Source organism: Gracilinanus agilis, chromosome 2, assembly GCF_016433145.1.
Source record: "Gracilinanus agilis isolate LMUSP501 chromosome 2, AgileGrace, whole genome shotgun sequence".
Taxonomy (NCBI): Eukaryota; Metazoa; Chordata; class Mammalia; order Didelphimorphia; family Didelphidae; genus Gracilinanus; species Gracilinanus agilis.
In genome coordinates, this window is record NC_058131.1 from 114,097,269 (window position 1) to 114,121,409 (window position 24,141).

At 35.0% G+C, this 24,141-nt stretch overlaps 1 protein-coding gene across 1 annotated transcript in view; it reads right to left on the minus strand.

The window, feature by feature from the left end:
* Positions 1-24,141, minus strand: part of USP34 (ubiquitin specific peptidase 34) — a 362,663-nt gene that overhangs the window by 274,907 nt on the left and 63,615 nt on the right. The window contains exon 2 of the mRNA XM_044659479.1: positions 3,882-3,969. Coding sequence (XP_044515414.1) covers positions 3,882-3,969 — 88 coding nt within the window. The remainder of the gene's footprint in view (positions 1-3,881; positions 3,970-24,141) is intronic.

The window sequence follows — 24,141 nt, forward strand, 5'->3', positions numbered from 1 at the left end:
TTTGAACTAAATTAAGAGAGACATAACTTCCTGGAGTGTAGAACTAAGAGTATCATCTGTTTTGTCCTACATAAACACTAAGTATTATATTGAACCCCGAGGGCCACATTTTAGGAAGGATGATAACAAATGGGAGGGTATTTAGAGAGAGACAACTAAGTAGTACAAAGGACAGAGTACCAGGCCTGGAGAGTCAGGAAGACATTGTTCTGAGTTCAAATATGGCCTTAGGCACTAATTAGCTATGTGAACCTGGCAAGTTGCTTAAATTTGATTGCCTTCATTTCCTTATCTATAAAATGAGCTGGGGAAGGAAATGGAAAAACACTCCAGTATCTTTGCCAAGAAAACCTCAAAGGGGGTCATAACTGAACAACAGTAACATTCAGAGAATACCCAAGGTAAAAAAAAGGACTTGAGTTTGTACCATAAGAAGATTATTTGAAAGAAACGGGTGTTCTCTACTGACCTCCAGTCTTGCACTTCCAGCTTCCTATGAGATATCTCAAACTAGATATTTCAGACATCTTAAATTCGACATGCCTTATAACTCATTATCTTTCCCCTAAAACCATCTCCTCTTCTGAATTAATCTAATAGTCTAGGGTACAATCATCCCTCCCTAACCTAGGTGTAACCCTAAACTCCTCACTATCTTTCAACCCTAATATTCAATCCATTGCCAAGACTCATCAATTTCACATCTGCAAAATCTTTAGTATATTCCTATTTTCTCCTGACACTGTTACTACCCTGATACAAGCCCTCATCATCTCTTACTTGGAAGATTAAAACAGGCTACACTTCAAGTCTTTTTCAGTCTACCATCCACTTAGCTATCAAGGTGATCTTTCTAAAGTACAGGTCTACTAATCATGTACCCCCTACTCCAGGGGTCAGCGTATGGCTCTAGAGCCATATCTGGCTCCACCTCCCGACCTGCCAGTCTGGGCAGAGCCCCAGGATGTGCCCCAGGTGGCCCTTCAGCCCCTGCCCCATATTCCAGCACCTTCCGCAGGCATTTATGGCTCTCACTGCCAAAAAAGTTGCCAACCGTTGCCCTACTCAATGAACTCAAGTGGCTACCTATCACTTAATTCCAGGATTAAATATAAAAAATCTTCTATTTGTGTAAGAAGGAAAATTTAAGTATTTATAGATATATATTAGAATGTGTGGCCACCAGGAATCAACAATTTAGGTTGATTCCGTAATTAAATCAGACCCAAGTCAGCATTGGGTTGAGGAGTTTATTTACAATCTGGTAGGTAAAGAGTAGGAATAAAGAGAAAGGGAGAGGCTAGTCCAGGCCAAAGGCCTGGATGGAGAAAGAAGGTTAAAAGGCTAAATAAATGAAGCTGTAAGCCACAAGGCCCAACAGCCAGATAGGCAGAGTTTAGAATTGGCCAGCTAGGCCAAGGAAGTCAGCCTACCTTACCCACGTGACAATATAGAGTGTAAGCATTCTGTGGTCTCAGGAGTTGGCATTCAAGTACCTCATCCCTTCCAGTTTTATTACACCTTACATCCCCCACCATGTGCTCTTCAAACCAATAAACTGGCCTCCTTCAGGTATCCATCAACAAGACATGCATCTCTTAGCTCTGCTCATTTTCACAGGTTGTCTGCACCCCACACCTAGAATGTCTTCCTCCCTATCTCTACCTCCTAGCTTCCCTGGCTTTCTTGAAGACCCAGGTAAAATATCTCACTTTCTCCAGAATCCCGTTCCCAATGTTGTTCCTTCCATCTGAATTTCCAATTCATCCTATAAATGACAGCTGTATATAACAGTAGAGTGCCGTCTCCCCCAAAGGACTGTGAAATCCTTGAGGGTATGGGCTGTCTTTTGCCTTTCTTTGTATGCTAAATAATTAATAAACACTTAATAACTATTTAACCTGAAGAGGAAAAGACTTATGGGAGATATGAAAGCTGACTTCAACATTTAAAGAACTAGCATGTGGAAGAGGAATTAAAGTTCTTCCACTTGGCCTGGGAGGGAGAAACAAGGAACAAAAGGTAGAAACTGCAAAGAATCAAATTTGTGTTTCATGTCAGAAAAAACTTCGTAACAATTAGAGCTATCCAAAAGTGGAACAGACTGTCAAGAGAAGTAGTGGATCCTCCCTCATTAGAAGTCTCTGATCCTAGGTTGAATTAGATGACCAGTGAATTTTTGAAATTCTACGATTCTCTGACATATGTATGTATATATTTAGATAGATAGATAAATAGATAGATAGATAGATAGATAGATAGATAGATAGATAGATAGATAGATAGATAGATAGATAGACAGATAGATCTAGATATAATACTAATAATTACTGGCATTTATGCAGCACTTGCCTTCAGATTTGCAAAATGCTCACATACATAATCTAGATTGATCTTCAAAGCAACCTCACTCAAGTGCTAAGTAAATCATAAACTGTTAACCTCTTTTCATGTGTGAAGAAAAGAGATCTTAAAGAACACCTCTCCTTGAGTGTCAAAATTCAGGTCTCTCCTCACTCCAAATCCTGTTTTACTTTCACTCTAATGTAATATATTTGTGTGTGTGTGTAATACATATGTAATATATGTATAATACACACATACACACAAGAATGACAGACACCATAGTCAACAAGCTTTCAGTTAGAATACATTAAAGAAACTGTATCATACTTGCAATATTTCAAACTACTCACTGTCACAAAACCTGAAATTTTAACACCGATATTCTTTTAGTAATGCCACATAGCATTCTGAAATGCCAAAAATCTAAGAGCTATCAAAATTATAAACAATCTGAAGGACAATGGGAAAGTTCATAGCATGTATAAGTACTCTGTAAAATACCACCAAAAATGAATTGTCAAGAAGTCTCAATAATTCTATCTCCAAGACTTCTCTACCATTTACTCTCATTATTTCTACCCTAATCTGAATAAATCTCAAGTCTCTAACCTAATTTTCCAAAAGCCCCCCCAAAGTTGCCAAGCAAAATAAAAATTCCTAATGCATAGGTCTGATAAATTATTCCTCTGGTGAAGTATCTTCAGTGGCTCCCTACTTTATTTAGGAACAAATAAAAATTCATCTTTGGTATTTAAAGATCTTCAAGATCTGGTTCCAATATGTCTTCTGAAATTGATTTCATGTTATTCTATCTTATAGACTCAAGCTAAATAGATATACTTCATTTTTCATCTACATGATATTCCATCTTTAGCTTCCATGACATTGCCCAAGCTACCCCCACCCAGAAAAATCTCTATCTCTTGGAATTCTTACCTCCCCCTTCAAGGATCATATGAAGTGCAACCATCCATAAGACACATTTCCCAAATTCTCCAGGCACTAATGTATTATCCTATTGCCAACCCTTACTTATCAGTATACATTTCCACAGTAGAATTTAAGCTCCTACAGGATAGAAACTTTGTTTTTTACTTTGCGAACCTAGGCCACAGCATAGTGCCTGGCAAATACAAAATAATTAATAAGTGCTATTGAACTGAAAAAACATAAAAGACATCATTAATCGATTGATGATTTTAAAAATAGTGGGCTAATTATATATGAAAATAAGAAAAAACAAAAAGATATCCCAACTGTTATATTGGTACCTCAGAGAAAATAAAAGAGCAGGTCTCTAGTACATGAGTACTAACTAAGGGTTTATATAAAGACATAGATAAGAATTTGATAGGATCAAAAAGGCCTGAATGAATCACAATTTGATTATGTGCTAATGAAATCATATAACCGATCTATGAGTATTTATTTACACTGATATATAATATTGAAAAATAATAACCAATAGGAAAATTAAAATAAAATTTCCTATACATTCAAAGTTTATTACCACTATAACAGACATTCCAAGATACCTTTGTGTCCAGGAGTTGATATAAGCAAATATTTTGAGAGTATGTTCCTTTCTGAGTTGCAGTCCATCACCACCTTCAATGTCTGATACTAAAAAAAAAAAAAAAAAAAAAAGGGAGGGGGGGAGAAAATACATACTTAGAAATAATTGACATTTCAAAATGAAGAATGTTTTTACTTTAGCACCAAAACAAAATTATTTAAACTATGAGAATTTAGAAAAATCCCATTTAATAAAACTTTCTTGAATTTAGTAATTTAAAGCATATTCCATATTCCTGGAATTGCCTTTACAGTTCACAAAACATTTTCCTTACAATTCTGTGAGACAGGTCCTTCCAGTAGTAATATACCCATTTTGTAGATATTTTGTAAGTAAGTAAGCATCAGAAGTCAAGAAATTTGACCAGAAATACATGAGCTAAGCTAAACTAAATCCAAATGCAAGTTTTTTGGCTAAATCTACCAATATCTTTTTACCATATTACCTGAAAAATAGTATTTGGTCAAATATATATAATAGAACACTTAAGTTAACAGCTAAGTAAGACTGGAAGACTTGAAGTTAAAATTCATCTCAAACACTTCCTAACAGAGTCACCTTGAGCAAGTCATTTAAAATATGCCTGCTTCAGTTTCCACATATATAAAATGGGGATAACAATACCACCAACCTCCCAAGGCTGTTGTAAAAATAAAATGAAATGTTTGTAAATTGCCCTGAAAACTTTGATCCTCTATATAAATATTATTCTTATAACTACTATTCACAAAATGTGAAAAGTACCTAAACATGGATTCACCTGTAGATGGTAATAAGAAATATGATTTCTGGGGAGCAGCTGGGTAACTCAGTGGATTGAAAGCCAGGCCTAAAGATGGGAGGTCCTCCCATCAAATCTGATCTCAGACACTTCCAAGCTGTGTGACTCTGGGCAAGTCACTTGACCCCCATTGCCTAGCTCTTACCACTCTTCTGCCTTGGAACCAATACACAGTATTGATTCCAAGAAGGAAGGTAAGGGTTTAAAAGAAAAAAGAAATATGATTTCCCACTCAATTACATAACTATGCTGATATACAGTGGTAAAAACACAAGATGGATGGAGAAAAACAAATATTCTACATCAGCAATTTTTTTAGGTGTGGTATGGGTACTCTGGGAGTCCCCAAGACCCTTTCCAGGAGACTTTGTGGTTAAAATAATTTTCATAAAAAACTAAGATGTGTGAATTTCTAATCTGGTAAATACAGCTAGAAACCCCAGAAACTAAAACTTTTGGATATCCTCAATTTTTTCAAAAAACTTTTACCTTCCACCTTAGAATCAATACTATGTATTGATTCCAAGGCAGAAGAGTGGTAAAAGCTAGGCAATAGGGGTTAAGTGACTAGCCCAGGGTCATACAGCTCTTCCTCTTCATCTTAAAAGTTATTCTAAATAAAATCCTTATCAATATGTCTGAGACCAGATTTGAACCTAAGACCTTCCCCCCTTCTCTAGGCCTGGCTCCACTGAGCTACCCAGCTGCCCCCTGAAGTCCTCAATTTTTAAGATTGTGAAAATATTACAAAGCTCGAGAACTACTAGCCCACAGTTTTCTTTTTCTGAAGTTGATGCTCCCACTCTCCCCTCAAAAACACTTACTTTTCTCAGAAGTCAATACAAAACTGAAAAAAAATGCCTAAATTCAAGAGGAAGAAAAATAATCTAGCTGCAAATTAAAACTACCAGTGCAACAATGAATAAGCTAAAGAGGCAAATAAATTTAAAACAAAATGTATAGATAGGCTTAAAGAGAATTTTAATTCAAGTTAGTATATATACTTTTTCAAATATTAGAAATGTTATATATGTACCCTATACATACTGCTTAATAAATGCTTGTTTTTGAACATACAACAATATTTGTCAGAAAAGAATTCAAGATTTTAACTTTGAACTTTTTTTATTAACCTTTACCTCAAAACTACAAATCTCAACATATACAAGGGATCTATTCACAAAGAAGAGATAAATTATAAATATTAACAATAACTCTACAAATTACATATTACTGACTATACTATTGAGCAGCTAGGTGGCACAGTAGATAGAATGCATGATCTGGAGTCAGACACTATGTTACCCTATTTTCCTCAGTTTCCTCATCTGTAAAATAAAATAAAGAAGGAAATGGCAGACCCCAATATCTTTGCCAAGAAAACCCCAAATATGGTCATGATGATTCAGACACTATAAAACAACTGAACAACTATATTATTGATTGGGGGGTTTTTTTGAGCAAGACCTGTGATTTCACTGGTCTAGGGAACTCTAAGTGAGGAAACTCCCTCTTTTAATAAGTATGACTTTGAGGTTACCAACTTGGGTTACTGGTGTTGCTCTCAACAGAAATAAGAAAGTCAGAAATAACAGTAACAACTCACATTTCTACATATCACCTTCTACGTGTCAGACATTGTTAAGTGCTTCAGAAATCTCTCATTTGATGAGGAAACTGAGGCAAACAGAGGTTAAATAATCCAGGGTCATACAGTTGTGGGGGAGAAAGATAAGGGTACTGTTTGAAGCAGACTGAATTTGAGAATTAGATAAGACATCTGGTCAATTTGCTTAAGTGCACCCAAATCTCAAGAAAGAAATCATTGTGACATATAAAGATCCACAAGAGAGAAAAATTCTAGGCATGGTTACAAATGAGATCACCTAGAGAGAACACAGTTGAGGTACATCCACAGTTATGGGAAGCAAATAACGACCTAGGAAAAGAAGTCTAATATATGGGTCAAAAATAAGACGCAAAGCCATGAAAACTTACAGATACAAATATATTATTTCTAGTTGGTGATCAGAGATGATTTCACAAAGGAAATAGACAGCATCTAAAATGTATATTAATGGGGCAGCTAGGTGGCATAGTGAATAAAGTGTCAGGCCTGGAGTTAAGAGGGCCTGAGTTCAAATATGACCTCAGGCATGACCTTGGGCAAGTCAATTAACCCCTTCTGCCTTGGAACCAATACTTGTATTGATTCCTTTTTTTTTAAACCCTTACTTTCTGTCTTAGAGTCAATACTGTGTATTGGCTCCAAGGAAGAAGAGTGGTAAGGGCTAGGCAATGGGGGTCAAGTGACTTGCCCAGGGTCACACAGCTAGGAAGTGTCTGAAGCTAGATTTGAACCTAGGACCTCCCATCTCTAGGCCTGGCTCTCAATCCACTGAGCCACCCAGCTGTTCCCACTTGTATTGATTCTAAGACAGAAGGTAAGGGTTTATTTTTTTTTTTTAAAGAAGAAAAAGAAGAAGCACAATAATAGGTTGTGAATATCCAGAAGAAGGCAACTGGGATAGTGAGTTACCCTGAGTGTTTCAGGAGAAGATAAGCTAAATAGGCTGGACAAACAGAAGATCACAATGGAGATCACAGCCCAAGATAAATATATCTAGCTGTTATATGGAAGACAAGTCAGAATTGTTCAAGAGGGCAGAACTACGGAAGCAATAAATCTCTCAGTCCTCTAAGAAATTAAAAAGAGGTGCTAAGTTAAGTAAATTGTTAGGTAGTTTCCTCATCCAGCAGATAATAATACCAATGAAATATCAGGCCCAGTCTTAATTCCAATCCCTACACTCAATGCCAAAGAAACTGACTGCTCAGGTGTTTAATAAATATTTGTTCACTATCATCTTAACAGATGTGTGAAGAATAGAATATGAACCTGCTAACCTGAAAGGAAGTATATAAGCCAAGAACATATTTATATACTTAGTTTTAGGAAAGAGGAAGAAATGGAAGAAAAACATTAAGATTTTTCTGAGTACTTCAACATATTGATGCATGTATATTAATTATCCTTGTTATTTTTTCCCTCCCAAAAGAAAACTCTGATCTTAAGAAAGGATTCTGTAGTTTTAAAAATACAATTCTTTGGTACTTCATCTTTTAGAACTTCAGAACAACATTATAAAATAAAACTGTTACTGCACAGCTAAGCTCCAATCTATAGTTCCCTCTGCATTTATAAACTCGCTGATACCTAAATTCAGTATTAAGGAATAGGAGGTAAATGAATGAGTCAGATGTGCAAGATCTGAAAATATATTGTGTAGCATTGCTGCTATATATTGTTTTGGGAAGATGACCATAGGCCTTGACTTGAACATGAAATGGATTTAAGTGAGGCAGAATTTGACCTCACCTTCTCATCCAGAATCATGGAAGTTCAATGGCAAGACAAAAGTCAGGACTGGAAATGGTCTGAGACGCAATCTTTCAGTTGTTTTAATGTATATAAAAACTTATGAATTATGAAGTACAAGAAAACAAATTGTTTTAAATTGGTCTTTTCTTACAACCAATTTACAACATTAAATTCAGCAGCATGTTCCTTTTAAAAGTAGACAGTACAATAGGGTAGCTGGGTGTCTCAGTGGATTGACGGCAAGGTCCTGGGTTCAAATTTGACTCCAGGCACTTCCTAGCTGTGAGATCCAGGGCAAGCCACTTAAACTCCATTGCTTAGCTCTTTCCACTCTTTTCCCTTGGAATACATAGAATTGATTCTGAAATAGAAGGTAAGGTCTTTTAAAAATAGTAAGATGGATAGTAAAGAGATCTATTTCAACTTAGCCCCGTTCATAACAGACCAAAATATGAATCAGTTCTGAATCAAGTTTTGAGGCAGAAAGAACTCTAGCACTGGAGTCACAGTATTCAAATTCAAATGAGGTCTATGTATGATGCATACAATCTGTGTGACCTTAGCAAATCACTAAATCTCCCTGGCCAGTGATGGGCAACCTTTTGAGCCCAGTGTGTCAAAATTCGCCAAAAAACCAAGCATAACTCAGGGGGTGTGTCACTTCAAGAAAAAAAACCATAATTTTGCAATATAGTTTAAATAACAAAAATGTATAACTGTATTTAATAAACCAAAATAAGTAAATTAATATTGATAGAATTGTCATCTATAGTACACAGAGTGTCTACACTACACTAGAGCAAATGTTTCATCCTCGGCATGTGGCCCCATACTTCCCTGTATGCAGCCGTGTGTCATAGAAAATGGCTTCGCGTGTCAGTGCTGACACGTGTGTCATAGGTTTGCCATCACCGCCCAGGGCTGAGCTTCCTCATATATAGGAGAAAAGCAAAATGAATTCTAAATTTCTTTCAAGGTCTGGATCTATGATCCTCTATTTGGTGATATGCTTGAATAAAACATGAAAGAAATACTTTTCTGTGGGTTTTAGGAGATTATACTTGAATTGAACCTAAGGTAGAATTTTCCAAACTGTGGGCTGGGTAGCAACATAATACCATACACAGTAGAGGTGAAAGTGGGAGAAGATGTCTTGAAGGAATGACCAAAAATATTGGACAGTTTTTAGTATAACTTCTAATTAGATTTGCCAACTTTTTTCCAATGAAAACAAAGTACCAATCAAAATCAACAAAACTGAAACACTGGAAATTCATTCTACTAATAATAGATGTATGGCAACAAATAATAAGAGTATATACATTTATCACCTCTGCCACTATCACTACCAATGGAGACAACAGGCTCATGAAACAAAGGAGCTGTTTTGTTAGACTACTAGTAGCATCTGAATGTGAAGTGTATAAAAAAATTAATAATATTTGAGAGGAAGTTAAAGAAAAGCATGATATCCATGTATTTCTCATTGTCCTTCATTTTTGTAACAAATAAGCCAAATTTCAAAGAAAAAACAATTTTTAAAAAAGTGAAGTCATTCAAAAATAGTCATAGGAAATCAAATTGCTGAAACTAGAATTGCATTTAAGTTCAATTTATTACATTTTTAAAACGTGAAATAGTAATCCTTTGTGATGGTCAAATATATAGCAATTGTGAAGAGAAAATCCACTAGAGAAATTGAAGATACCAAAAACAGTAGAATAAATTCTCTCAATTCAATGACAGAAGTTATGAGTTTAAAAATATTTAACATTACTTACCATATTCCAGCCTTAGTTCTGAAGAAAAATGCAAAGTTTAGGCAAAAAAATCATTTTCCTCATGAAACTTATAATCTCAAGGACAAAATTAAAATTGATTATTACTTACTAAAAAGAAATGCAAAACAAAGAGCTACATGAAGTCTAAAAGTTAATCCCATCATTGAAAAGGAAATTAGTAAAGGCTTCAAGAAGTAAAATGGAAGTTGGAGGATTCCAGATATATGAGAGTAGGAGCAAAAGCATGGACGTAAGAAAAAAGGTTGTATTTTAGGGGGAAAATGGAAAATAATAGTATATTTAGAAAAGGAATGTAATAATTTAAGTTTTGAAATAGTAAGAGGGTTAGCAAGTTTTGGAGGACCCTAAGTGACAGGCAAAGGAGTCTGAATTTTACTTGGCAGGAATGAGGGAATCACATAATATTTTTAATGAGAGGGGTGATATGATCAAATTAATTCAAAAAAAGGGATTCTTCTGATCTGAAAACTAAGCAAAGGAACAAAAGGATGGAGGTAGGAAAGATCTGCAAGAAGGTACTTCCAGACAGCTGGCAAAGATTACACTATCAAGGGAGTTTCATGGAAGGGAATTCCCTAAACCAGTGGTTCTCAAAGTCTTTTTTGGATAGACATTTTAATGGGGTCTCCATAGTCTACACTATTTTCATAATAATATACTAAAACATTGTTTGTCTATAAAAAACACTCCTTACTTTTCCAAGGACATCTGAGTTAAGTCAGATTTTTCTTCAACCAAAACATACAATAGATTGAACACAAAAGCAGATAATAGAGTTCAGTTGTTTTCTATAAAGTCAGAAATTAAAAGTTATAAAAAATATATAAAACAATGCCGCTCTTCTCACTGCTTGTTTTCTTTTCAAATAGTTATTTTTACATTTTTTTTAAAAGTATATTGTCCTGGGTCATTACATTGCTACTAGTACAGAAGTCCATTACATTTGATTTTACCACAGTGTATCAGTCTCTGTGTACAATGTTCTCCTGGTTCTGCTCCTTTCATTCTGCATCAATTCCTGGAGGTCATTCCAGTTCACATGGAATTCCTCCAGTTTATTATTCCTTTGAGCACAGTAGTATTCCATCACCAACAAATACCACAATTTGTTCAGCCATTCCTCAACTGACAGGCATACCCTTGTTTTCCAGTTTTTTTGCTACCACAAAAGAGGACAGCTATAAATATTTTTGTACAAGTCTTTTTCCCTATGATAACTTTGGGGTACAAACCCAGCAATGGTATAGCTGGATCAAAGGGCAGGCAATCTTTTAGAGCTCTTTGGGCATAATTCCAAATTGCCATCTAGAATGGTTGAATCAATTCACAACTCCATCAGCAGTGCATTAATGAGTGCATTAATTCTGAGGGATTTATGGAAAAGAACGCTATCCATGTTCAGAGGAAGAACTATAGGAGTGGAAACACAGAAGAAAAACAACTGCTTGAACACATGGGTTGATGAGGACATGATTGGGGAAGTAACTTTAAAGGACCACCCTAGTGCAATCATCAATAATATGGAAATAGGTCTTGATCAATGACACATGAAGAAACTAATAGAAATGCCTGTAGGCTGGGGGGGGGGGGGGGAGTAAGAATATGAATCATGTAACCAAGGAAAAATTTTTCCTAAAAATTAAAACAAATAAATAGATAAGTGAAGGTAACTCTAAATTCAAAAAAAAAATATAAATAAAAAATTAAAAAATGAAGTATGTTATGTAACTGAAAGTGTTACTTTTAAATAAATTAATAAATGTTTGAAATTTATCCCCTTTCATTTCTATTATGGTAAATATTGATAGATATAACCCACCTAAAAAAAAGCTCTTTAGAATCCTTAATAACGCTAATTACTATAAAAGGTCTTGAGACCAAAGTTTGAGAACTGCTGCTCTAACCTAAAGAAATTTAGAGAAACTGATGAGACAGACAGACAAACAGCACCTCACCCCACACAAACACATAAACTGATGCCCACAAAAATAAGGTAAAACTCAAATTGATCTGAAATTTTGCTAACAACATTGGGAAACAGTTATCAAAGAAAAAAATGGTTAACATTTAATAACTTTTAAAATACTGGTTGTTCAACTATGAATTCTGAATGGACTCTTCCAATTTAATGAATAACAGCCAGTAAGGTCACTCTTTTTCCAGCAGTAGTTTTCTCTTGTATGGTTCTAACCAATAGCATATAATCATTATAAGCTAGGTATAGACATGTAGTAATACCTGTGTTAACAGTACAAAAGTGATCACACTAAGTGGATTAAATCCATAATGTCACTTCAACAGCAACGATTATTAACTGATGTTAACCAAAGACAGATATAAAATAGAGAAGAACAGGAAGAGACAATAGGGTCCATCTAGTCCAAATCTCTAATTTTCATATGAAAAACTGAGGTTCAGAATAATTAAGTAACTTCCTTTGGTCCCAAAGGTATTAATATTAGAAACAGTATTTAAATCCACAACCTCTAACTCCAAAATCAATACTCTTTCCACTGTACAAAGACTAGAAGTTTCTTTCTCTGTTTTTGCTCTGTTTCATAAATGGAGTTCCATAAAATTCCTTTATCTATTATTTCAGATACTTTAATATTGGAATTAGTTGGTCTTTAAATGATTGGTAAAACTTATTTGTAAATCCATCTGGTCTTGATGTATTTTTCTGAAGAAGTTCATTTATGGCTTCTTCAATTTCTTTTTCTAAAATAGGTTTATTTAAGTACTATAGTTCTTATTCTGATATTCTAGGCAGTTTATTTTTTATAAGTTTTATTCCATTTCTCCATCATTGCTAAGTTTGTTTTCATACAACTGAGCAAAATAACTCCTAATGACTGCTTTAATTTCATCTTCAATGGTGGTATATTTACCCTTTTCTACTTTAACACTAATGAGTTAGTTTTCTTCTCTCCTTTTTAAAATCAAATTAATGAATGGTTTATCAATTTTGTTGAATTTTTCATAAAACCAACTTCTAAATTTATGAATTCAATGGTTTTTATGTTCAATTTTATCGATCTCACCTTTAATTTTTAGAATTTCTTGAAGCTCCTCTTTTGAAGTCCTCCTCCTCCTCCACTTAATTCCTCCCCCCCAACTATATTATGCTTCTTAGTTCAATGTTTGTAACTAGTTTTCCAGTTTTCTGTCCATGTAATGCTGCAGCATACTACAGTAAAACTATCTTTTCAGTTTCTGCCTCCATTGATCCTGATCCAGTTGTACTCTCTTCCTTCTAATTCTTTCCTTCTGCCCAGTAGTTTATGTTCATGTACAATGTTAACTTTTATTTATTTTGATTTTTTGCCCTTCACTCTCCCAGCTCCCAGAAGTTCTGTTTAAAATCTTCCTTAGCACCTCATCAACATGCATACATAAATTCATACTTATAAAAATCCCATTATCTGATCATATAATCTATTGGCTTCCTACCTCCTATCTTATTAGCAAATTCCTGCAATTGCCAAATCTTGTTCTTTTAACTACCTTATGACCTCCAATCTCTAGATCCCTCAGATCTCTTTTAGGATATCTTTCCTATACCTACCATTCCCTTCTCTTTTCCTCAGATTGGTGCCTTGGTGAACCATTTCAACTATAAACTATCCTCTTCTTTCATCCCTGATCTCCATATCATATTGCCAGTTACACCATGCCAAATCTAAACAGTGCAGATTACTCTTAACCATCTTCCACTTTCACACCCACATGTATGTTGCTGCTAAATGAAGGTAGAAGAAAAAAAGGAGAAAAAATCTGACTAGGTCCACTAAAACTTCAGCTTCAACTGGGCCCTTACTGCTGTTAGGCAATCCTTCTACAGCTCCCTTATTAACTTACTCTCTCACTGTAAACAATGGCTCTTCCAAACTTTTATATCCATCATCAAACTTTTCATGGTTCCTTTTCCCTCTATCTTCTAAGCTAATAGCCTCACATGAAGAGGCAGCTACCAAGCTACCTAAACCTACACAAATGATTTCATTCTATCTCACACTGTCATCCCCAATCTATTACTTAACTTCAATTGTCTTGTCTACAGATCCATTCCTATTGTCTACAAACATACCCATATCTTACCTAGCCTCAAAAGATACTCCCTTAATTATAATAAAAAGTATTTCCTAATTGACAAATGGTAAAAGGATATGAACAGGCAATTCTCAAAGAAATTAAAACTATTTTCAGTCATATAAAAAAATGCTCCATTGAGCACAGCAGTATTCCATCACCAGCAGATACCACTTGTTCAGCTATTCCCCAATTGAAGGTCATACCCTCGTTTTCCAGGGTTTTTTTTGTCACTACAAAGAGTGCGGGTGTAAGTCTTTTTGTACATGTCTTTTGATCTCTTTAGGGTATAAACCCAGCAGTGATATGATTGGATCAAAGGGCAGGCAGTCTTCGTCCTTTGGGCATAGTTCCAAATTGCTATCCAGAATGATTGAATCAATTCACAACTCCACCAGCAATGCATCAATGTCCCAATTTTGCCAACATTCACCACTTTCCTTTGCTGTTATGTTAGCCAATCTGCTAGGTGTGAGGTGATACCTTAGTTGTTTTGATTTGCGTTTTTCTAATTATTAGAGATTTAGAACACTTTCTCATGTGCTTATTGTTAGTTTTGATTTCTTTATCTGAAAATTGCCTATTCATGTCCCTTGCCCATTTATCAATTGGGGAATGACTCAGATTTTTTGTACAATTGATTTAGCTCCTTATATATTTGAGTAATTAGACCTTTGTCAAGAGTTTTTTATTATAAAGATTTTTTCTCAATTTGTGGATTCTCTTCTAATTTTGGTTGCATTGGTTTTGTTTGTACAAAAACTTTTTAATTTAATGTGATCAAAATTATTTATTGTACATTTTGTAATTTTTTCTAACTTTTGCTTGGTTTAAAAATCTTTCCTTTCCCAGAGATCTGAAAAGTATACTATTCTGTGTTCGCCTAATTTACTTATAGTTTCCTTCTTTATATTCAAGTCATTCACCCATTCGGAATTTATCTTGGTGTAGGGTGTGAGATGTTGATCTAAACCTAATCTCTCTCATATTGTTTAGCAATTTTCCCAGCAGTTTTTGTCAAATAGTGGATTTTTGTCCCAAAAGCTGGGCTCTTTGGGTTTATCATAGACTGTCTTGCTGAGGTCATTTACCCCAAGTCTATTCCACTGATTCTTCCTTCTGTCTCTTAGCCAATACCATATTGTTTTGATGACCACTGTTTTATAGTACAGTTTCACATCTGGTACTGCTAGGCCACTTTCCTTCATTTTGTTTGTTTTTTCATTATTTCCCTTGATACTCTTGATCTACTGTGCTCAAAGGAATAAGGAACTGGAGGAATTCCATGTAAACTGGAATGACCTCCAGGAATTGATGCAGAGTGAAAGGAGCAGAACCAGGAGAACATCGTACACAGAGACTGATACACTGTGGTAAAATAGAATGTAATGGACTCCTGTACTAGCAGCAATGCAATGATCCAGGACAATTCTGAGGGACTTATGAAAAAGAACGCTATCCACATTCAGAAGAAGAACTATGGCAGTAGAAACACAGAAGAAAAACAACTGCTTGAACACATGGGTTGATGCAGATATGATTTGGGATATAGACTCTAACCAACCACCCAAGTGCAACTATCAGCAATATGGAAATAGGTCTTGATTGATAACACATGTAAAAACCAGTGGAAATGTGTGTTGGCTACAGGAGGTGGTGGGGTGGGGTGGGTGGAGGGGAGAGTAAAAACATGAATCATGGAACCATGGGAAATTTTTCTAAAAATAAAAATTTTTTTTAAATGCTCCAAATCACTGTTGATTAAAGAAGTGCACATTAAAACAACTCTGAGGTCCCACCTCACACCAATCAGAATAGAGATCCCTAAAGGGCCATAAAACTGTGCATATTAAAGATAAGGGAAATAACCCACCTGTACAAAAATATTTATAATAGCTCTTTCAGTGGTGGCAAAGAATTGGAAATGAAAGGATGTGCATCATTTTGGGATTGGCCAAGAAAATTATGGTATATGCTTGTAATGGAAAACTATTGTGCCATAAGAAATGACAAACAAGATAATCTGCAAAAAAAAACCTGGAAGGACATATGATGTGATACAAAGCAAAGTGAACAGAACCAAGAGAACATTGTACATAGTAACAATAAATAATGTATGATGATCAACCATGAATGACTTAACTATTATCAATAAGGTAAGGAACCAAGACAATTCTAAAAGACTCCTGATTTAAAAAAAAAAAAAAAAAAAGATATCCATTGCCATAGAAGGAACATACAGAGTTCAAATGCAAATTGAAACATGCCATTCTTTATTTCCTCCATGAATTTTTCTCTAGTGTAAGCAATATGTGTCTTCTTTCACAACATGAAGAACATAAATATATGCATTAAATGATAATGTACATGCAACCTTTATAATATTACCTGCCTTCATGGGGAGGAGGGAAGGAAAGAGGGAATATGGATTATAAAATATATTTTAAAAACTAATAAAATATATTGACATATAATCTGGAAAAAATAAAAATTTATTAAAAAGAAAAAAGATCCTCACTTGATAATGGCACCATTACTACCAACTATCATCTTCTATCTCTCTAGCCATTCATGGTTAAACTACTTGAAAAGGCAATCTATATGAGGTATCTCCCAACTTTCTCTCATCCCACTCTCTTATTAACCCCTTATAATTTGGCTTCCAACCTTATTGTACCAAAACTGCTCTCTCCAAAGTTACCAATTATCTCATAATTGTCAAATCCAATGACTTTTTAACTTTTTTTTAATCATTATTCTTGACTTCTCTCCTGACTTTGACATTGTGATCACTATTGACCTTGATACTCTCTTCTCTATTATTCTTGGATGGAGTCAAGATGGTGGCTTAAGTGCAGCAAAAACCAAAACCACTCTATCCTTCCACACCAATCTTTTAAAAGCACTTGAGGGAGGCTAAGGCAGGGAGCCACTTGACCCTTGCAAAACATATCGTTGCAAGACATGGCAAGCAGGCCCCTGACAAAGTGCATAGATGTGTCAACGCCCTAACTACAGACCCCTGACCCAGTGCTAACACCCTAGTGCTAACCACAGACCCCTGACCCAGTGCTAACGCCCTAACTGCAGACCCCTGACCTAGTGCTAACACCCTAACTGTAGACCCCTGACAAGTACATAGATGTGTCAACGCCCTAACTGCAAGAAATGCCTGCGAACCCCGTAGGCTGATAAGGGGCGGGCATAAAACTCCTGTACTCATGAGCCACAGATGGAACTCCTAAGCTGAGCCCCCCTGGTGCGCACCAGATCAATAAATGGTCCTTCCTGCTTAATTGCATTGTCTGCTGGTCTTCCTTGGTGATGGGTTATGACTCGGACCCAACACACTTTAAAAAGACAGGAATCCAAATGCAACAAGACAGAGTCATGGGGCTCTTCTGCTGGACACAACTTGAAAGGTAGACAGAGAGAGTTGATTTCCATGGGATAAGAGGGAACCAGAAACAAGACTGCTGCCCAACCCTCCCTTCCCCTCCCAGCACCATCTACTATGCTGAGATCTGTGATTAAAAGTAAGCAGTCTTTGGGATCTTGGGCAGGGGCTACAACCACAAAGAAGCAACTTAGGCCCACCACTTGAGGTACCAGCTTTTGTCAGGGGCAGGGAGGAACAGGGGCCATCTGATTTGGCACCTTTTGGCCTCCTCAGCTGCTGAAGATTTAGCCCCAGGGCAGATTAGCTCAACTGGCCTAAACCAGTATACCAGCAAAGAAGAGAGAGGATTAAAGATTCAGCCCCAGGGTAGAGCAGCTCAAACAGCATAATCCAATAAACCAGCAGAAGAGCTAGTTTACAAATCTACAGAGACAAAAAAGAAAGAAAAGAAAAACTAGTTTATCATCAACAGAGATAAAAAAGAAAGAGGAGGGGAGGGGAGAAGAGGGGAGAAGAAGAGAGGGAAGGGAAAATATGAAATATCTCACTGAAAAAAATAACAGACCTGGAAAATAGATCCAAGAGAGACAATTTAAGAATTAATCACTGAACTACTTGAAAGTCATGATCATCTATTGCTCATTTTCTGACTAACATCCTGGTGCAGGTACTTATCACATTAAACTTGGCCATTACAGTAGCCTGATGGTGGCTTTAACTACCTCATATCTCTCTCCACACCAGTCTATCCTCCATTAAGCCATTAAAGTCACCTTCCTAAAATGCTGATACAATTATGTTACTCCCCCCTACTTAGGGTCCTGTAGGACCCTATCATCTCCGCAATCCAAATACAAAATCTTCAGTTTACCACTAAAGTCCTTCTTAAGGAAGGCAGTGATGGGCAAACTTTTTAAAGAGGGAGCCAAAGGAAAGGAAATGCTCATGTCGGTCTGTTTCTAAGGCAACTCTTTCGAAATTTTGTTGTATTGTATCCTACTTGTCGTATTCATCAGATTAGGAATAAAGTCACTAGGAAATAGAACATTTCAGGGGGCTACATCTGGCCGGAGGACCGTAGTTTGCCCATCAATGACCTAGGTCCTTGACCAACATCTTTCTAGTCTACTGGCAAGATCTTCTTGATAGGTAAGTACTGATCTCCCTACTGATTCCTGAAGACACTCTATCTCCAGGTTTCAGGCATTTCCTCTAGCTGTCCCTCCAGGCTTGGAATGCTTCCCTGCCCCACCATCTCTGTCTACTAACTTTCATGGTTTCCTTTATGTCCCAATTAAAACATCATCTTCTATAGAAAGTCTTTTCCAATCCGCTTTGAGGGCAGGTACTGTCTTTTGCTGCTTTTTGTATCCCTAGTGCTTCACACAGTGTCTAGCAAGTAAAAGTTCCTTAAATAAATGTTTACAGATTGACACACTTTTCATATTAGATTTGAAAGACTTAAAGAATCTTCTAAATGGAAATATTAAATATTGTCTGTATACATATTCAGTATAACATACCACATTTACCCAGAAAAAAAAAAAGATAATGTGCTAGGATGGAAAAAAAAAACAGACGATATGAACATATATAAAAATTAGACATATTTAGGAAACCATAATGAAAAACAAACAATAGAGACCTAAGTAAACTTTAAGTAACAACATTCTTAATGATTTGGTAAAAGAACAAATCACAAAAATAAGTAATAATGATATAAAAGAAAATGATAATGAGAAAATATACCAAAATTTGGGGAAAGTTGATAAAGTACTCCTCAGAGAAAAAAATCTCTCTGAAAACATATATTAACAAAATAGAAAAAAAGTAATGAATTGAGCATACAATTTTTAAAAATCTGAATATAATCAAATGAGGAAATCCCAAAATATGGAATTCTTTAAAAAGAAATAAATTAAAAATACAATAAAAATGATAAAATTAAGAACTTTAAAAAACTAACAAACATAAACAGACTATTTCCTAACAAAAAAATTATCATACTACCAAAATTAAAAAGAAAAATAAATGTAGAAGTAATAAAAAGAATTATCCAAAACTTAAATTACAAGCCAGCAAAACTATCACTGAATAATTTAAAGGAAATGAGGACTATTAACAAAAATATAAAATACTGAAATTCACAAAAAATTATCTTAAACCCAATCTAAGAAAGAAAAATTTAATAGACTATAAAAAGAACAAAGAAAAGACCTCTTGTCTAAACAAACTTACAACTGAATTCTATATAAAATGATTAAAGAACTCTTAATATTAATGCTACAAAAAACTATTCTCAACTTCTGAGGGAGAATGCATTCTAAAAGATATCTTTAATCAATAAATTAACAAATACATAAGTGCTTACTATGCCAGGCACAGCTAGTTAGGTGCTAAGGATATAAGTACAAAAAAAAAAAAAAAACAATCTTTACTCATAAGGAACTTGTATTCTAAAGAGACAGTAAATTTATGTAAGAATCTATACAGCATAAACTATATGTATTTACATATGTGTATATGTGTATGCTGACAATATAAATATAAAATATATAAATATATATAAAAGTTAGGTGGTTTGGAAGGAATGGCACTAGCAGAGGCAGTTTTATCCACAAGATTGAGTTGCCTCTTAGAAGAAGAGGATACTAGGAAGCAGAAGTAAAGAGGATATTACAGGAATCTACAAAGGAGGGGAAGGAGGGGAGTGTAGGGTTCAAGAAATGGAGAGGCCATTTTGGCTGGATCTCTGAAAGCAGAAGAAAATGTCCATAAAATCTAGGGATAGGTTGTAGTCAAGCAGTGCAGGACATTAAAAGTTAAAAAGAAAAGATCATATTTTATCACAGACAAATAAGAAAACACTTGAGTTGGTCAAGTAAGTAAGTAATTTACTATAGAATGGTCTGGAGGAATGAGACTTCAAAAATAGGGAATACAAGTAACAGATAGTTAAATAACCTAAGCATGAAGGCATGAGGCAGGAAAAGAGAGAATAAACATTTATATAGTGCTTATGATGTGTCAGGCATTATGCTAAGTATTTTTTTACAATCATTATCTCATTTGATCATGTGAGCTTGAACTAAAGTAGTAGTTATAAAAAGATGCTACCAAGATAAAAATAGCAAGATTTGGCAATTGACTGGATATGTGGAGTTAGGCAAAGTAAGGAATGCAGAATAAAGCTAAATTTACCTATCAGATGATACATTTGACAGAATTAGGAAAGAATGAAAAAGAAGCGAGTTTAGAGAAGAATGATTTTACACATGTTGAGTTTGGTAGGACTCCAGGATTTTCAATTTGAAATGAGGAAAGGGAACAGAAGTGAACTGAATAAACATTTATTAAACACTATGCTAAGGTAAGCACTTTACAAATATTATCTCATTTGAACTTCACAACAATCCTAGTAGATAGATACTATTATGAACCTCATTTTTTTAGCAGAGGAAACTGAAGCAGAAGGTAGTTAAATAATTTGCTCAGGATCACAAAGCTTAACTGTCTCAGGAAAAGCTTTGAGATTCTGGCTCCAATATTCTATCTACTGCATCAGCTACCTGCCAATAAGCATTGCCCTGGAGGTAATCTGTGAGCAATACTGAAGCTCAAGGCAGAGACTGAAGCTGGATATAAAGATCTGGGAGTCATCAAGATAAAGATGATAGATTCATGAGAACTGATAAAGTTACCTAGGTTGTAGAAAGAGAAAAGGGCCTTGGATAGCATGCTGGGGAACATCCGTAGTTTTCGAGTGTGATGTGACTAAAGCAGCAAAGGAGATTGAGAATGAAGGTGAACCAAGAGAAGAGAATGTCATGAAACTCCAAAAGAAGTATCTAGAAGAGGGTGGTTACCACAATCTAGCAGATGGACCCAGAAGGATTAAGACTGAGAAGATCAATGGTAAGGAGAGAAGTTTTTATTGAGAAATGAAGTTGGAAAGTAGAACACAAAGGGTTGAGGAGTAAGAGGATAAGAAGTGAACAGCAAATGTATACAGTATAACTTGTTAAAAAAGTTTGAGAAAGAAAGAGATTTAGAATGCCAGCTTGTGAAGATGGCAGGGGTCTAGAGATAGTGTGTTAATAAGCATGGAAGAGACTTGGGCAAGTAGATGGCAAAGTAGACAATGTCTGACTTGGAACCAAGAAGTCCTGGTTTCAGATGCTACCTAGCTTATAACTTTAAAGGGAAAAAGATTAAACCAATTTAATTTTTTAAGTGACAATGTCTAAGAAAAATCTCACAATCTGTTTCTTTCACAAAAAGCTGACAGTGAATTAATATGAAGCAAATCAAATGAATTCTAAAATAGAACTCTGACAAGTCTGATCAGAGGCTATAGAATAAAACAAACTACTGTTTAATAGTAAAAATCCTTTGAAATCTGGCTCCAACCAACCTTCTAGATTAATTTCTTATTTATTCTACCTCATATACACTCAATGTTCAAAATAAACTAACCTATATGTGGTCTGTTCCTGACATCCAAACTTCCACCTCTATGCCATGTCTGAAAAGATTTCTCAACTCTGCCCCTTGAAAATCCAAACTCATTTCAGGTTCAAAGTACACCCTCCTACATGTGCTCTTTCCTGATCCTTACAGTTGGAAGTGTTCTCCACAATCTTCAAAAATCATTTCTTATTTACTTTGAATACATTGTGCCTTTCTCTGAAATAAAATGTTAAGCACCTTTAAACCAGGATTTTTGTCCTTGAATCTCCAGAGCCTGGAAAAGTGCCTAAGACAAAGCAGTACTTCTAAGTGTTTAATGAATTATCCGGTAATTATCTTTCCAGGTTACCTCAACTAATTCAAAGGTTTAAGAGTTTAAAAGTGCAATACAAAAATTTTTAAAAAAGAGAGATGAGAAAAGGAAAGAGGAATTAAGTGACAACTATAATCACACAGTCAGAGCAAGTCAGAATTTGAACTCATTTGTGACTCCAAATCTAACACGATCTCTACTCCACATAATCTCTTAGTATGAATCAAAAAATTTCCAGAGGAAATATCTGCTGTAATCAACAAAATTATACGTGGGAGCTCAAAATAAATTTGCCTCACATGCAAGGGTTTGAGAAGGCTGAAGAAATAAAGATAGGTATTATTATTAAAATGTTGATGTGAATCAACACTCTCTTTGCCTGCCATAGAGTGATTTTGTACATCAGGACATATCTCTAAACACTTTCAACAACAAAAGAGGGGGGGAAGGGGAAGAAAAATCAATGAACTAGGTATCCAATTTAAAAAACTATAAAAGTATCTCCACAACAAAACCTCATATATACAAAAAAGAAATTCATAAAATCAAAAACAAGATAAAATTAAAAATTAAAGTGCAATTAAATTGATCGATAAGCCTAGGAAATGGTAAAAATAAAATAGGTAAACCACTAGTTTAAAAAAGAGAAGAAAACTGAATTGTTAACATCACAAATGCAAATGAAGACATAAAGGAAATTATAAGAAACCATTTTAGCCAATTATATGACAACAAAACCAATAAAATGAAATTAATGAATATTTTAAAAATAAGAAACCCAGTAATGAGCTTCTGTACCAGCAGCAATACAATGACCCAGGACAGCTCTGAGGGATTTATGGTAAAGAACACTACCTACATTCAGAGGAAGAACTGCAGGAGAGGAAACATATAAGAAAAACAACTGCTTGAACGCATGGGTCGGGGTGGACATAATTAAGGATGTGGACTCGAAACTACCACACCAATGCAACTACCAACAATTTGGAAATAGGTCTTGATCAAGGACACATGACAAAACCAGTGGAAATGTGCATCGGCCATGGGTGGGGGGAGTGCGTGGGGTGAAGGGGAAAGTAGGAGCATGAATCATGTAACCATGTTAAAAATTAATATTAATAAATGTTTAAATTTTTAAAAAATGTATGAAAGAATTAGCGCTGAGAGGTTTGTAGTTCACAGACGGTCAATTCTGGGAGAAGATGTTAAAAAAATCTCCTTAGGTGCTATTGGGCTCTAATTAGATTTTATGAATGATCTTATAACTCTCCAATACAGAACCTTAAAATCTGAACTCATGGTTTATTTAGATTTCCCTGAGACAGAAATGTCTAATTTAAGCTATGTTTCTACTATAGCTTAGTGGCAGAATTGACGGAAAACTGGACTGGTATCAGGAAGATATAAGTTCAAATCCTGCCTCAAATACTTACTAACAGTGTTATCCAAGGCAAACCACTTTAACCCCTCAGCCTCAGTTTCCTCATCTACAAAAATTGGGATTATGATAGTACATACCTCCCAGCATTGGTTGAGAAAGCATTTGTAAGGCACTTTTAAATCATAAAATACTATATTGATATTGAGCATAATTATAATACTAATTTAAATAATTATAATAAACACATATAATACTAAAAAAAAAAAAAAGAAACCCATTAAAGGAGAATTTAAATAACCCTATCTCAAAAAAATAACATGAAATAAAGAAACTGCTAAAGAAAAAAACACTATAATTAGATAAATTTGAGTGAATTCTATCAAACCTTCAAGGAACAATTAATTCCAATATTACATAAACTCTATACAAAAATAGAATAAAAAGGTCCTATCAAATCCCTTCTTTGTTATGAAAATGGTTTTGATATCTTTGATATCTTAACCCAAAGAGAGAGGAATCAGAGAAAACTTCACCAATATTCCTAATGAACACTGGTACAAAAAAAATGTAAAAATGTTATCAGAAAAGAGCTGATTCAATG